The 15,987-nt window shown below is 47.5% G+C and overlaps 1 protein-coding gene and 1 long non-coding RNA gene across 6 annotated transcripts; one reads left to right on the plus strand and one right to left on the minus strand.

Annotated features, from left to right (window-relative positions):
- On the plus strand, positions 1 to 15,857 carry ECSIT (ECSIT signaling integrator). 5 transcript variants are annotated; one of them, XM_079917800.1, is made up of 9 exons: positions 1 to 76; positions 282 to 424; positions 5,339 to 5,457; positions 9,620 to 10,054; positions 10,277 to 10,500; positions 14,428 to 14,485; positions 14,618 to 14,766; positions 14,936 to 15,041; positions 15,604 to 15,857. In XM_079917800.1, exons 2-9 carry the CDS (start codon positions 282 to 284, stop codon positions 15,852 to 15,854), a joined length of 1,485 nt encoding a protein of 494 aa, XP_079773926.1. In that variant the 5' UTR covers positions 1 to 76; the 3' UTR covers positions 15,855 to 15,857. The 5 variants fall into 5 exon arrangements, with proteins under 5 accessions (XP_079773926.1, XP_079773928.1, XP_079773927.1 ...); XM_079917802.1 differs by having other exon boundaries at positions 14,984 to 15,041; XM_079917801.1 differs by having other exon boundaries at positions 282 to 420; positions 9,637 to 10,054.
- On the minus strand, positions 9,901 to 15,620 carry LOC307184336. Its single transcript, XR_013827710.1, has 3 exons — positions 15,212 to 15,620; positions 14,263 to 14,493; positions 9,901 to 10,032 (listed from the first exon to the last, which is right to left on the minus strand). It is a non-coding gene; the product is annotated as an uncharacterized lncRNA (long non-coding RNA).
- Positions 15,858 to 15,987: the final 130 nt, after the last annotated feature.

The raw sequence follows: 15,987 nt of genomic DNA on the forward strand, positions 1-15,987 counted from the left end.
CCCGGATAGTGCAACATGGCGGCGCCCAGCGGTAAGGTAGAACCGGCAGGGATTCCGCGGCCGGCCGCGTGAGTAGGTAGGTCGCGCATGGGGAGGCAAGCGCGAATATCTGGGCCCCGGGGCGGCCAGTTCTGTGCTGGCACTGCGGAAGGGTGGCCCCGGAGGGCCGCGGCTGCAGGGCCAGGGCACTGTGACCTTTCCGGGTACGGGGCGGGGATGTGCTGGAAAAAGCCGCCCTCTCTGTACCCGCCTCCCCACATCCCTAATCTCTAATTTTGCAGATGAGACTGCTGAGGCTCAGAGAGGTTAAAGCCTTCTTCCAAGGTCACGCCGCAAGTCATCAGCTAGGCTGGAATTGGATCCCGCGTCTGTCCCTTTCTCCGAAGGGACTCAAAATCCTGGCAGCCAGCCTCAGCTGTTGTAGGTACACCCTGCCTAGGGATTAAGATTTTTAGAAGTTTTGTAGAAATTTAGCTCTTCCCATTAACTGATATTTGCTGGGTACCCACCATATACCAGGCACTGTCCCAGGTCCTGGAGACGCAGCAATAAGGCACACAAAAATCCCCGAGCTCCCCGGGAAATCTCCCCGGGAAGCCAGACATTGAACAAATCAGAAGTAAATGAAACATGTGATTTCAGATGCTAATAATTGCTAAAAATACATTGATCAGGGTGACGGGACTTTAGATTGGGAGTGGGGCGTTGGTCAGGGAAGGCTTCTTATTTGACTATAGACCTGAATGACCAGAGACAGCTCTGGACTGATGGGAGCGGGTGTGGCGGGGGGGGGGGGGGGGGTGCGAGAAATTTACAGAAAGAGAAGCAAGTTCAAAGGCTCTGAGGCTAGAATAAAGTCAGCTTGTTTAAGAAACGGTGTAGCTGGAGCTGCCAGTACTAAGAGTTGAGTTTGGAGGGGCGGACCCTGCCTGATTTTGTCTTGTGTGATATAACATTAGTGATTTTAGGCAGAGAACACTGAATTTACTTTACATTTAAAAAGCTCCCTCTGACCACTGGGGGGCGAACTGAGTGGAGGCAGGTAAGGAAAGAAGTGTGAGGCTGGGTAGGTGGAAAGAGGTCATGGACTGGAGTGGTGGCCTGCAGATGGAGAGAAATAGATGCATCTGAGGTGGATTTGGAAGCAGTCAACAGGAGTAGCTGATGGATTGGATGGGGGAGTGAGGGACACAGTGGACTCAGAATTCCCAGGTTTGTGGTCTGAATGACTGGGAATGGTGATGTCATTGGCTAGGATGAGGAAGAACAAGTTTCATCAGGGATATAATTTGGAGCAACATAAGTTTGAGATGGCTGGGGAATACACCAAAGTGGCAGTTAGGTATGGAGGCTGGAGCTCATGGCATATATCATCATTTCTCAGACTTTAACACACAGAGGAGAAACCTGGACTTTTGTTAAAATGCAGATTCTGATTCAGCAGGTCTGGGTTAGGGCTGAGATTTTGCATTTCTAATAAGCTCCCAGATGATAATAACCAATGCAGCTGGTCCCTGGGACACACTTTGAATAGCAAAGGTTTAGATTAAAGTCTTAATCTCAGCTGCATGTTACAGTCATTTGAGTGCTTTAAAATGCTGATACCTGGGCCATGCCTCTAGATATTTGGATTCAGTATATCTGGGGTATGGCCTGGACAAGGGGATTTTTAAAGCTCCCTAGATTATTCTAATATGAACAAAGTTTAAGAACCATTAGAGCTGCCTACAGGAATACAGAGAGGAGAGGAACCTCTCTTGGAAGCTGAATGATGCCTTAGAGTAGCAGACAGATAAATTCAGAACGTGGGACTCTTTGCAGCCTTATTACTCAAAATGTGGTCTCCAGACTAGCAGCATCAGCATCACTTGGAAGTTTGTTAGAGGTATGGTCTTTGGCTCCACCCCAGACCCACTGAATCAGAATCTGCATTTTAACAAGATCTTTGGTGATTCATCTGCAAATTCAAGTTTGTAAACATTGCAAACTTTAGAGAAGGAAGCAGGTCTTACTGAATGGTTGAGAAATAGACCTGGGTACTAGGAAGAAAATCAAGAGTGTCAAGGTGGGAGGAGGACCTCACCTATGCCAAATCCTTCTGAGAAATTGAGCAAAATGAGCCAAAGAAATGGCTCACTGGCTTTGTTAAATGTAGAAGACACAAGGGGTCTTTACAGGAGTGGTGTCAGTGGAGTGGTTGGGGCAGCAGCCAAGTTGGAGAGAGTGAGGAGGGAACACAGCGTGCAGACATCTCTTGGGAGAAGCTGTGCTATAAATGGAGCAGAGATGTGGAGCAGAGGCGGAAGAAGATGCTAGAGAAAGTTTAAACAGTGATAAAAGTGATCCAAATACTTCCCAACTCATTTTATGAGGCCAGCATTACCCTGAAACTAAACCAAACAGACACGACAAGAAACGAAAACTACAGACCAATATCCCTTATGAACATGGATACAAAAATCCTCAACAAAATGTTAGCAAACCAATTTTAGCAACATATAAAAAGAATTATACACTATGACCAAGTGGAATTTGCCCGAGGAATGCAATATGAGTTTAACATTTGAAAATCAGTTAATGTAATACACCATATTAATAGACTAAAGGACAAAAAGCACATGATTAGTTTGATAGAAGCAAAAAAAAAAGCATTTGACAAAATCTGATGCCCTTTCTTATAAAAATACTCAGCATCTAGCAATGGAAAGGAATTTCCTCAACCTGATAGGTCATCTGTGAAAAACCCACAGCTGACATCGTATTTAATGATGAAAGACTGGATGCTTTCCCCGCTAAGATCAGGAACAAGACAAGGATGTGCACCCTGGCCACTTCTATTCAACACTGTACTGGAGGTCCAGCACGGACACTTGGGCAAAAAAAAGAAATAAAAGGCATCCAGATTAGACAGGAAGAGGTAAAACTGTCTATGTTTGCAGATGACATGATCTTGTATGTAGACAATCTCAGGGAATCCAATTAAAAAAAAAAAACTATTAGGACTAATGCAAGTTCAGCAGGGTTGCAAGATACACGATCAACACATAAAAATAAATTGTGTTTCTGTACGCTAGCAATGAACAATGTGAAAATGAAATTATACAGTAGCTTCATAAAGAATAAGATACAAATAAATTTAACAAAAGAAGTAAAGGACTTCTACACGGAAAACTGTAAAACATCGTTGAGAGAAATTAAAGATCTAAATTAATGGAGAGGTATCCCATGTTCATGGATCAGAAGATAATATTATTAAGATACCAGTATTTCCCAAACTGTTCTACAGATTCAACACAATCCCTACCAGAATCCCAGCTGGATTTTTTCCAGAAATTGACAGCTGATTCTAAAATTTATATGTAATAGTGAGGGATCCAGAATAGCCAAATAATATTGTAAAAGAAGAACAAAATAGGAGGACTTAACACTTCCCAATTTCAGAACCTACAAGCTACAATAATCACAACAGTGTGGTATTGGCATAAGGCTCAACATATAGATCAACAGAATTAAATTGAGAGCCCAAAAGTAAACCCTTACATTTATGGTCAATTGATTTTCAACAAGAGTGACAATGAGAAAAAAATAGTCTCTTCAACAAATAGTACTAGGACAACTGGATATCTACATGAAATGAACCCCTTCCTCACACCATTCACAAAGATTAATTCAAAATGGATCAGAGGGGAATTCCCTGGTGGTCCAGTGGTTAGGACTCTGAGCTTCCACTGCAGGGGGCATGGATTCCATCCCTGGTGGGGCAACTAAGATCCCTACAAGCCACAAGGTGTGGCCAAAACAAACAAACAAAACGTAGGAGTAAATCTTCATGACCTTGGGCCAGGCAATGGTTTTTTAGATAAAACATAAAAAAAAGCAAAAGCAAAGCTACAAAAGTAAAACAGAAATTGGATTTCATTGGAATTAAACATTTGTGCTGCAAACAATAACATCAGGAAAGCGAAAGACAATTCAAAGAATGGGAGAAAGTATTTGTAAATCATAAGCTTCTAGTATCCAGAATATATAAACAACTCAATAATAAAAAGATAAATAACCTAATTTTTAAATGGACAAAGGATCTAAATAGACATTTCTCTGAAGAAGATACACAATGGCCAATAAACCCATGAAAAGATGCTCATCATCATTAACTTTTAGGGAAATGCAAATCGGAACCACAATGAGATACCACTTGACACCCATTAGGATGTCTGTAATCAAAAAGAAAGACAACAGCAAGTATTGGCAAGAATGCAGAGAAATTGGAACTCTTATACATTGCTGGTGGGGATGTAAAGTTGTGCAGCCACTTTGGAAAACACTTTGGCAGTTTCTCAAATGATTAGACATAGAGTTACTATATGTCCCAGCAATTTGATTTCTAAGTATATACCCAAGGGAAGTGTAAACATGTGTTCATACAAAAGCTACACAAGTGTTCATAGCAGCAATAGTCATATAGTCAAAAAGTGGGAAGAACTGCAAGTGTTCATCAATGGAATGGGTAAATAAAATATGGTTAAATCCATATAATGAAAAAATTTTGGCAATTAAAAGGAATGAAGTCTGATACATATTACAACGTGGATAAACCTTGAAAACATGTTAAGTGAAAGAAGGCAGTCACAAAAGAGCCCACATTATATGATTCCATTTATATGAAATTCCCAGAGTAGGCAAATTTATAGACACTAGATTAGGGGTTGCCTAGGGTTGAGGGTGAAGGGAAATAGAGGGACTGCTAATGGGTATAGGTGGGTTTTTTTTGGGGGGGTGACAAAAGTGTTCTAAAATTAGATTTAGTGATGGTTGCACAATTCTGTGAATATACAGTTGACCCTTGAACAATGTAGGGGTTAGGGGTGCCGACCCTCCTCACAGTTAAAAATCCAATTATAACTTTATAGTCCGCCCTTCATATCCACGGTTCCACATCCTAAGATTCAACCAACCACAGGTCGTGTAGTACTGTAGTACGTATTTACTGAAAAAAAAAATCAGCGTGTAAGTGGACCCATGCAGTTCAAAGCAGTGTTGTTCAAGGGTCAACTACTGAAAACACATTGGATTTTATACTTAGGTTCAACTGTATGGTACACAAATAAAGCTGTTAAACAAAACAGAATGATCTGGTAGGGAGGGGGACGAATGCAGGAGCAAATTCCTCAAGATAGTGAAGGGTTTGGCCCAGAAGAACAGGGACCTTTGATTGTAACAGTCACTTCTGCTCCACCTTGTGCATGCAGTCTGGGACGTGACCTCTGCCCAAGAGAGGGGTCTCATTGCCTTTAGCGGGTGGGGTACCAGGCTGATGCTCTTTCTTCTCTCTTTCTAGGTGGTTGTCCGACAGGCAAAGGCATGAGCTGGGCCCAAGCCATCCTGCTGGCCCGGGGCCTCTCTCGGGGCTGGGGAGGTATCTGCAGCACTGCCCTCACCGGAGCCCCCTTCTCTCAGGTAACTGCCAGTCATGGGGTGGAGAGAGGCAGGCAGGCCTGGGATTTGCTCAAAATCCCTCCCAGTGATCCCTCCCAGTGAAGCCAGCTCGGGGTGGCGGGGGTGGGGGTGGGGGGGTCTGGGCTGGCCTGTCTGCTCTGAGGGCCAGTTGAATGTCTCTTCTTATTTTAAGAAGTGTTGGTGCGCCCATGAGTGAGGGGCTTGAATTTGAAATCAAGAAGGTCTGAGCTAAGTAGATTTGGGTGGTGACTCTGGGTGACTCCTGTATTCACTTGTAAAGATGTGAATTGAATTTCGTTCCCTTACCCTAAGTGACCAGGCTGATCAACGGCCATAAATTATAACAAGGATGGTGATGATGGTGACAATATTAATAGCTCCCTTATTGAGCACTTCCTCTGGGCCAGGCCCTGTGCTATGCATTTCATTTGCATTATCTCATTTGTGGTGTCTCCCCTTCTTTGGAGCATTCTAGAGCTTCTTTTCTGCTTTCTGCCCTAGGCACATACCACCTGTAGTATTAGTTTCCTACACTTTCACTTTATTTATTTTTTTAAAATATAAATTTATTTATTTATTTTTGGCTGCGTTGGGTCTTCGTTGCTGCGCACAGGCTTTCTCTAGTTGCAGCAAGTGGGGGCTACTCTTCATTGCGGTGCGCAAGCTTCTCATTGCGGTGGCTTCTCTGTTGCGGAGCACTAGCTCTAGGTGCGTGGGCTTCAGTAGTTGTGGCACACAGGCTTAGTAGTTGTGTCACACGGGCTTAGTTGCTCTGCGGCATGTGGGATCTTCCCGGACCAGGGCTCGAACCCGTGTCCCCTGCATTGGCAGGCGGATTCTTTTTTTTTTTTTTTTAATAGAGAACAGGAGTATTTATTTATTTATAAATTTATTTATTTTTATTTTTGGCTGTGTTGGGTCTTCCTTTCTGCGCAAGGGCTTTCTCTAGTTGTGGCAAGCGGGGGCCACTCTTCATCGCGGTGTGCGGGCCGCTCACTATCGCGGCCTCTCTTGTTGCGGAGCACAAGCTCCAGACGCGCAGGCTCAGTAGTTGTGGCTCACAGGCCTAGTTGATCCGCGGCATGTGGGATCTTCCCAGACCCGGCCTCGAACCCGTGTCCCCTGCATTAACAGGCAGATTCTCAACCACTGCGCCACCAGGGAAGCCCTGGGAGGCGGATTCTTTACCACTGTGCCACTTTAAATGAATGCCTTTTTTTAAAAAAAAAATCTCCTTACCTAAGCAGGATATTGGGATGGCTATTGGGTGCAGCAGAACAGAGGGCTTCAATCTCAGCTGTGCTGCTTTGCTGCTGTGTGGCACCAGGCATCTTGTTTCATCTCCCAGGGCCTCAGTTTCCTCATCTGTAAAATGGGTACACGAAGAGGCACTCCTTCAATGGACAGTTGAGAAGAGTAAATGAGCCTCACTCTCAGAAAGTACTCAACAATGCCTGGAACATAAGAATATTCCGTAAGGGACTTCCCTGGTGGTCCAGTGGTTAGGACTCTGTGCTCCCACTGCAGGGGGCCCAGGTTCGATCCCTGGTCGGGGAACTGAGATCCCTCAAGCCACACAGCCCGGCCAAAAAAAAAAAAAAAAAAAAATTCTGTAAATGTTAGCTCTTATTAGCCATATATTTGAAAAGATGCCTTATGTATAACCATTCTAATTTAAACATTCAATTTAAATGAAAGTAAATCTATTAGGGTACCATCTAGAGCAGGGGTTGGCAAACTTTTTCGTAAAGGGTAAGACAGTGAATGCTTTTGGCTGTGTAGGCCATGTGGTCTCTGTCACAACTACTCAACTCTGCCACTGCAGCACAAAGCAGCCCCAGACCAGACATAATGAAGGCATATGGCTGTGTTCCAATAAAACTTTATTGACAAAAGCAGGCAGCTGACTGGATTTGCCCCACAGACTGTAGTTTGCCAACTTCTGTTCTAGAGGGATCTGACCTGCTCCCAGCAGCATACACTCCCCACTCTGGGGAACAAGATCTCCTTGACCCAAGGGAGGTACCATCATAATAGATGGGGAGAGAGGCCTGAGCATTAGAGTGGGTTGTGGGTATCACCAGGTGGAGGACAGTCACGCTGAGGCTCCTGCTGACTCCAGAATCTGCATTTTCTTTTTTCAACTCAATTTTTTTTTTGGTTTTTTTTGGGCCATGCCACGTGGCTTGTGGGATCTTAGTTCCCTGACCTGGGATTGAACCCAGGCCCTCAGCATTGAAAGCATGGAGTCCTAACCACTGAATTACAAGGGAATTCCCTCAACTCAGTTTTTGAAATCTATCTTTTAAATAGGTAATTACAACAGACAATATAGTTCAAAATTCAAAAAGTTCTGAGGCTGTACCGTGACAAGGGTCTCTCTCTCTCTTGCCTGGCCACCGCTTAGCTCCCTTCTCTAGAGGCAAGATGTTGCCTGCTTATTGTATTTCCTTCCAGAGATGTTTTTCACAAAAGCAAAAAATATGTATCCATACAGTCGATTCTCATTATTCACAGTAACATTCTAGAAAGTCACTGCATACGCTGAATTAGCGAATACCAAACCATTGCTGCCAGGGGAGATACGGGATAAGGTTCCTGTGAGCCTCAGGTCGTAACATTTTCATCAACCAATCAGTCATAACATTGTTGTATGTGTGTTTCTGTTTAAAGACATCCTATTTAATATAGATTTTTGATTCATTAACATTGAACCCACGGCCAACAGCACTATAACTCATGCCTGAGCTTACCTACCACATGTATCTTCTCTAAGGAACAGCAGGGCCTTCTTGCACGTAGGAGCACTAGGCAGGCTTAGGGGTCCTTTTCAACCACAAATCAACAAAAAAGATGCAGAAAACATACACTAAATAAACCTCTAGGGACTTCCCTGGTGGCACAGTGGTTGAGAATCCACCTGCCAACGCAGGGGACACGGGTTCAAGCCCTGGTCTGGGAAGATCCCACATGCTGCGGAGCAACTAAGCCCATGTGCCACAACTACTGAGCCTGCATTCTAGAGCCTGTGAGCCACAACTACTGAGCCTGCGCTCTAGAGCCTGTGAGACACAACTACTAAAGCCCACATGCCTAGCGCCTGTGCTCTGCAACAAGAGAAGCCACCGCAATGAGAAGCCTGTGCACCTCAACGAAGGGTAGCACCCGCTCACCACAACTAGAGAAAGCCCGCGCACAGCAACGAAGACCCAACACAGCCAAAAATAAATAAATAAAAATTTTAAAATAATAATAAATAAACCTCTAAAAGGACACTCGTTGGGAATTCCCTGGCGGTCGAGCGGTTAGGACTCAGTGCTTTCACCGCCGGGAACCCAAGTTCGATCCCTCGTTGGGGAACTAGTTCCTGCAAGACATGCAGCACAGACAAAAAAATAAAACAAAGTAATATAAAATAAAAGGACACTTGTTGACAGCATGGGGGCTGATACAAGAAGGCCAAGCATTGCCTTGTTCCATCTCAGCTGGGAATATAGGCGCTGGGCAACTCAACTTTCCACCCCCCTGCACGTGTCTGCAAATGGCCAGAAAGTGCCAAGAGTTTTGGCTTTGGGAGTATAAATGAATTTTAGCAAGTAGGCAACTTTGCAAACATGGAATTCGCAAATAATGAGGACCAACTATACATATGCTGTTGTTGTTTTCTTTTTTTTACACAAATGGGAAGCTACTGTACACACCGTTTCACACCTTGTTTTTTTTTCATTTAATGGTATACCCTGGAGCTCACTCCAGGTCACACAAGACCTCCTCAGTGCGCCTTACAGCGGTAGGTGCTCCTTGTCCAGGTGCTTGGCCATTTGCTAAATTATTTCCTTGCCGATGCACATTTGGGCCATTTCTACTGACGCAGCAGACGAACAAAAGTCATTTGGTGCAGGTGCTTTTAGAGCTATCCGATTTAAATACCAGATGCAGGATTGCTGCGTCAGAGGGTGTGTGTCTGTCATCGTGGTGAACATTGCCTCCGTCGGGGCGTTACCATTGCTCTCTCACACTTTGTGATGGTGCCTGATCATGGGTCTGTAACGCGCGCAGCACACTTCTTCAGTGGCCCTTAGGGAGGCCTGCTGGCACCTTTCTCAGCAAAGAGCCAGTGCGGCAGTCCCCCAGGGGCACTGGGAGACCCACATTCCAGCAGTGGTTCTCTATCCGCAGGTGACGCCCCAGGCCCCGCGGGGCCTCCACTGCAGCACAGCCGCCCACAACCCTGACTCGCCGCTGGTCCCACGCCCACCCGAACCCCAGAGGGGGCTGGTCAAGGCCCTGGCACCCCATGAGGAGCTGTTTAGGCAGGCGCCAGATGGGGTGCGGGACAAGGCGAGCTTCGTGCAGGCGGTGCAGAACTTTACGCAGTACAACGTGCACAAGCGGGGCCACGTCGACTTCATCTACCTGGCCCTGCGCAAGATGCGGGAGTACGGCGTCGAGCGGGACCTGGCTATCTACAACCTGCTGCTTGACATCTTCCCCAAGGAGGTCTTCCGGCCTCGCAACATCTTCCACAGCATCTTCCTCCACTACCCACGGCAGCAGGAGTGCGGGATCGCTGTCCTGGAGCAGATGGAGAACCACGGTGAGGCCAGCAGGCCAGCTCAGGCAGGGGCGGGGGCCACCTCCCTCTCCAGGGTCTCGGGGCCCTCCATGGCTCCTTGGCTCTGACTCGTCTCCTCTCTGTCTCTCTGTCTGGCTTCCTCCTCTGCGCGCCCACCCCCATCTCTTGCTCATCTCTCTCTCCCAACATCCCTTCCCTCTTCTGCCCCCTCCCTGAGGCTCAGCCTCCATCTGCCTGGCACAGGGGTGATGCCCAACAAGGAGACGGAGTTCCTGCTCACTCAGATATTTGGGCGCAAAAGCTACCCCATGCTCAAGTTTGTGCGCATGAAGCTGTGGTTCACCCGCTTCAAGAATATCAACCCCTTCCCCGTGCCCCGGGACCTGCCCCAGGACCCAGTGGACCTGGCCAGATTGGCCCTGCGGCACATGGAGCCCGACCTCAGTGCCAGGGTCACCGTCTATCAGGTATCCACCCTGTCCACATCCTCGGCCGCCTCTGTGGCAGGGCCCCCTTCAGTAAGCCCAAGTGATTGTGGTGAGACAGGCCGTGATTCGCTGGCAGAACCTCCGCTAGAGTCCAGGGCCCTTGGCACAGCTTGACCTCTGACCTCGGCCCCTCTCCCCACATTCACTGTATTCCGGGCATGGCTTTCTGTTCCTTGAGCAGTCTGTGGCAGCTCCCCCCTGAGGCCTTTGTGCTTGCTGTTCCCTCTGCCAGGAACACCCTTCCTCCGGGACTTCACTTCCTTCAGGTCTGAGTTCCACCGACCTTTCGTCAGGACCTCTTTCCTGACCACCCTGGCTGAGCCTGGTTCCCTGTGACTCAGTTTCACCTGTGTCTCCCAAGGCCCAGCACAGGTTCTGGCACAAAGCGGACGTTCCACAGCTGTTTGTCGAATGACTAAATGAAATATTCCCCATATCCTGGGGGCTGTGGGAGCCCAAAAGGGAGCAGGGAGGGCTTCCTGGAGGAGGTGAGGGTGAGCTGGGCGCAGGCAGAACAGAAGAGGGGAGGAGAGCATTCCAGGCAGAGGGAGCAGCATGGGCCAGGGCTCGAGGGTGGCTGGGAGTGGCTGGAGATGCTGAAAGGGCTTCCTTTGGCCGGAGCAGGGAGTTGGGGTGAGAGAGAAGAGGCATGTAGGACACCGGGTTAGTAATGAGAGGGCCACGGGGAGGTTTTAAGAAGAGGAGGGTTGGGGTGCAAGTCAAGTTTCTGGAAGGATTTGCGCCTTTGAAAGCGCCCCCTGGCGGCCGTGTGGATGGTGTTGGATTGGGGGCAAGGCGAAGAGGACAGAGGGGCTAGGAGAGTGGTGATGCGGTGTCCCAGTGAGAGAACATATTGCAGAGGAAGTGCAGTTTTTAACTCATTTCTTCGTTTTTTAAAATAATGCATTAAAAGGAATTCCCTGGTGGTCCAGTGGTTAGGACTCTGCGCTTTCACTACTGAGGGCCTGGGTTCCATTCCTGGTCAGGGAACTAAGATTCCACAAGCCGGGCGGCATGCCACCACACACACCCCCCCTAAAAAAAGTAATGCATTAAAAAGCCAAACAGGGAACTGCACGGGTTCAATCCCTGGTCGGGGAACTAAGATACTGCAAGCCCACACGGCACAGCGGGGAAAAAAAAAAAGCCAAATGGTACACAAGAACACACAGTGAAGAGTTCCCCTCTCCTACCCTGACCCTTTAGCCCCCAGGCTACTTCCCCAGAGGTGACCACTTCCATGTCTCCTTCCCAAGAGATCTATGCATTTGCATGCAGATGTATACTTTGTTTTTTGCATATATATCCTTTGTATTTAAATATCCCTTTTTTCCCCTGTTTCATTATTAAAAGTGCATACAGAAGGGTTGAAAACATGGTAAAATGATCACCTACACCACCTAGATTTTTTTAAAAACTTTATTGAAGTATAGTTGATTTACAATGTTGTGTTAGTTTCTGGTGTACAGCAAAGTGATTCAGTTATATATATATATGTTTACATATATATTTTTTCAGATTCTTTTCCATTATACTTTATTACAAGATCTTGAATATAGTTCCCTGTGCTATACAGTAGGACCCTGTTGTTTGACACCACCTAGATTTAGAATGGGAACAATCCAAGTATCTATCAAGAGGGACTTGTCCATGTCCACTGTGGCACCTCAATCAGACTGGTGAAAAAAGTGAAAGGGTGAGGCATGCACAGTGGTGTAGTAAGCCACCTAAAGTGTGAGAAGGGAGGAGAAATAAAAAGGCATATAGCTATTTGTTTATTTTCACAAGAATAAATAATGCAGGGAATTCCCTGGCGGTCCAGTGGTTAGGACTTAGAGCTCTCACTGACAAGGGCCCGGGTTCAATCCCTGGTCGGGGAACTAAGATCACGCAAGCCAGGCGGCATGCCCAAAAAATAAAAAAATTTAAAAAATAAGTAATGCAAAGATAAGTCAGATATGGATAAAAATGGTCATCTCTGGGTGGGCAGAGGAGATAGGGATAGAGAGAAAAGAATGGGAGGGAGACATCTATTTAATATGGGTTGGCTTCTAAACTATGGAAATGTTTAGTCTATCAAAAATATATATAGGGCTTCCCTGGTGGCGCAGTGGTTGAGAGTCCGCCTGCCAACGCAGGGGACATGGGTTCGTGCCCTGGTCTGGGAAGATCCCATGTGCCATGGAGCGGCTGGGCCCATGAGCCATGGCCGCTGAGCCTGCGCGTCCGGAGCCTGTGCTCCGCAACGGGAGAGGCCACAACAGTGAGAGGCCCGCGTACCGCAAAAAAAAAAAAAAAAAAATATATATATATATATATATATATATATATATATATATAAAATCAAAAAAGAGGGGAAAGAACCCACCAAAGTTGAAAACAAACATATGTGGCTAAATATCCAATTGACAAGCATAACCAGTGAGAGAAGAAAATTCTGAGTCACTGTTGTCTGACATCCTTAGTGGCCTGCATTCTGAGAATCCTGAACTTAATCCCCTAGCGTTATGGTCAGCTGTAATATCATAATCATTTATGTATATTGATGGATAAGTCAAATAAGCATGTGTATTACTTGTAATAGGAGCCAAGATTTTGACTGTGAGAGAAAAAGATATACAATGTTAGAAAAAATGTTATTTTAATATTAAAAATAACGAGAGAGGCCCACTTACCGCAAAAAAAAAAAAGAAAAATTAAGTATTGGACTTTTTTTTCTTGATGTGGACCATTTTTAAAGTCTTTATTGAATTTCTTACAGTATCGCTTCTGTTTTATGTTTTGGTGTTTTGGCCGCAAGGCATGTGGGATTTTAGTTCCCTGACCAGGGATCAAACCCACATCCCCTGCATTGGAAGGCAAAGTCTGAACCACTGGACCGCCAGGGAAGTCCCAAAGGAGTCCATTCTTTTTAACCTGAAAGGGTGGAGGATATGTGTGCCAACAGTTGTCCACTCACAGGTATTTCGGTCAGAGTATGTGCATTTTTTCAAAAATGCACTTCATTTAGTTTTGGTTTTTGTTTTTTAGCCACGCTGCTTGACTTGCAGGATCTTGGTTCCTCAACCAGGGATTGAATCTGGGCCACAGCAGTGAAAGTGTCGAGTCCTAACCACTGGACCACCAGGGAATTCCCTCATTTAGTTTTTTGTTTTTTGTTTTAAAAGCCTTTTTTTTTTGATGTGTAACATTATTTTTTTTAATCTTTATTAAATTTGTTACAATATTGCTTCTGTTTTATGTTTTGATTCTTTGGCCGCAAGGCATGTGGGATCTTAGCTCCCCAACCAGGTATCGACCCACACCCCCTGCACTGGAAGGTGAAGTCTTAACCACTGGACCGCCAAGGAAGTCCCTCATTTAGTTTTTAAAATCACATTTCAGAGTGTAAAATTAGAAAGCTACAAAAGGCTATTCTTTCCCTCCCTGCCCTCCACAGAGGCAAATGCTGTGACTTGCTTCTTGTGTCTCCTTCCTGGCATATTCTGTTTGCATGAAATTCTTTTCCTTTTTTAAATTTCACATGCACTGAGCACTTAGCATGTACCAGGCATCGTTCTCGGCATTTTAGAACCATCTCAACTAAGTGCTGTTATTGCCCCCATTTTGAACTGGGGAAACTGAGGCACACGGTGACTTAGCCAAGGTCATGCAGACAGTGGCAGAGCCGGGATTTTAACGCAGGTGGGCCAGCTCCAGGGTTCCCTCCATGTGAGTATATCCAGGGTCAGTGGCTCTTACCCAATTAGATAGAAGCAAGAAGGCGGTGGGCTCGAGTGATTGTTGGAGGCCCAGTAGACAGACCCAAGAGGGGTCCTGAATTCACTAGAATCCCCATTTCTCTCTCCCGGGCTCCTCCGTAGGGGCTGTGGGGGCTGCAAGCTTCCACTCCGACTTTCCTTGCAGATGCCTTTGTCCAAAGACTCCACAGATGCCACGGATCCCACGGAGCCCCACATCGTAGGTAAGGTCCTGCGGAGGGAAGGAGGGAGGGAGCGAGCGCCAGGTTCTCAGCAGGCCTGCTGGGTGGGCTCCCTGGGCCTCTGGGCATAGCCCCTCAGCCAGGACGCCCCGGGAATGTGTGTCTCCACATCAGGAATCCAGAGTCCTGATCAGCAGGCCGCCCTGGCCCACCACGACCCAGCCCGCCCGATCTTCGTTGAGGGTCCCTTCTCCCTGTGGCTTCGAGACAAATGTGTCTATTACCACATCCTCAGAGCTGACTTGCTGCCCCCCGAGGAGAGGGTGAGGGCCCAAAGTGGGAGTCGGGGGTGGTAAGAGTGAGTTGGCTCAAAGGTGGGGAGGGGGGTGGGGGTATGGGAGGGCAGGGGCCGGGGGAGAGGCGGCAGGTGGCTGCAACATCCTGGGCCTCTGCCTGCACCTCCGCGGGCCCCCACCCCCACCCTCGGGTTAGGAAGTAGAGGAGATTCCAGAGGAGTGGAACCTCTACTACCCGATGCAGCTAGACCTGGCCTACGGGAGGAGCAGCTGGGATGACTACGAGTTTAACATCGATGAAGGTAAAAACTGGGATGGGTAGGATTCTGAACACTGCACGGGATGGGGTGCCACCTCTGGAGTCGAGGGATGGGGCCCAGGCCGAGACCTAGTCCAGTTACACACACACACACACACACACACACACACACCACCACCCCACCACCTCGCCCCACGAAAGCACAAAACTCACCACTCAGGGGCTCCAGACCTGTCAGCCCTCAAACATCCTCCTTCAAACGTTTATGGAGCACCTCTGTGCTGGCTACTGGGCGTGACCAGGACAGGCCCAGTCCCTTCCCTCAGGCCAGCGGTGGATCAGACAAGTTACATTCTTGGGGAGGAGCACACAACTCAGCCTCAGGTGGGAGTCAGGAGGATTTCCTGGTGGAAACTTGAGCCAGGAGGTGTCACCTAGGTGAAGCATGGGACAGGCAGGCTAGGCAGAGCATGTGCAAAGGCTTGGAAACACAGAAAAGGACAAAGGGAGCTTAAAGCCCCCATCCTTGGCCTGGAAGGGATGTGGGCTTGAGGGGGCTGCTCCAGTCCCTACTGCACAAACTGAGGGCCTGTCTCTCCTGACAGTGGAGGAAGGCCCTGTCTTCGCCATATGCATGGCGGGTGCTCATGACCAGGCCACGCTGGCCAAGTGGATCCAGGGCCTGCAGGAGACCAACCCAACCCTGGCCCGCATCCCGGTGGTCTTCCGCTTGTCAGCGTCCTCCGGGGAGCTCCTGGCATCCTCCTCAGGGCTGGAGGAGACACCCCTGACCCCACCCGAGGGCCGGGAAGAAGAGGAAAACAATCAGCAGCGACAGCAGCAGAGCCAGAGCTGAGCCTAAGCAGTCACAGGAGCACAGGCGGTGGACTGGTGTGAAAGCATGAGATGACCTCTTAGTGTACAGCAAATAAAAGTTTTCCGGCTTGGGGCTGCCTTGCCTCCTCTCTGGCAGTGTAGCGTCCCTGCCC

The sequence above is a fragment of the Stenella coeruleoalba genome (genome assembly GCF_951394435.1).
Source record: "Stenella coeruleoalba genome assembly, chromosome: 3".
Classification (NCBI taxonomy): domain Eukaryota; kingdom Metazoa; phylum Chordata; class Mammalia; order Artiodactyla; family Delphinidae; genus Stenella; species Stenella coeruleoalba.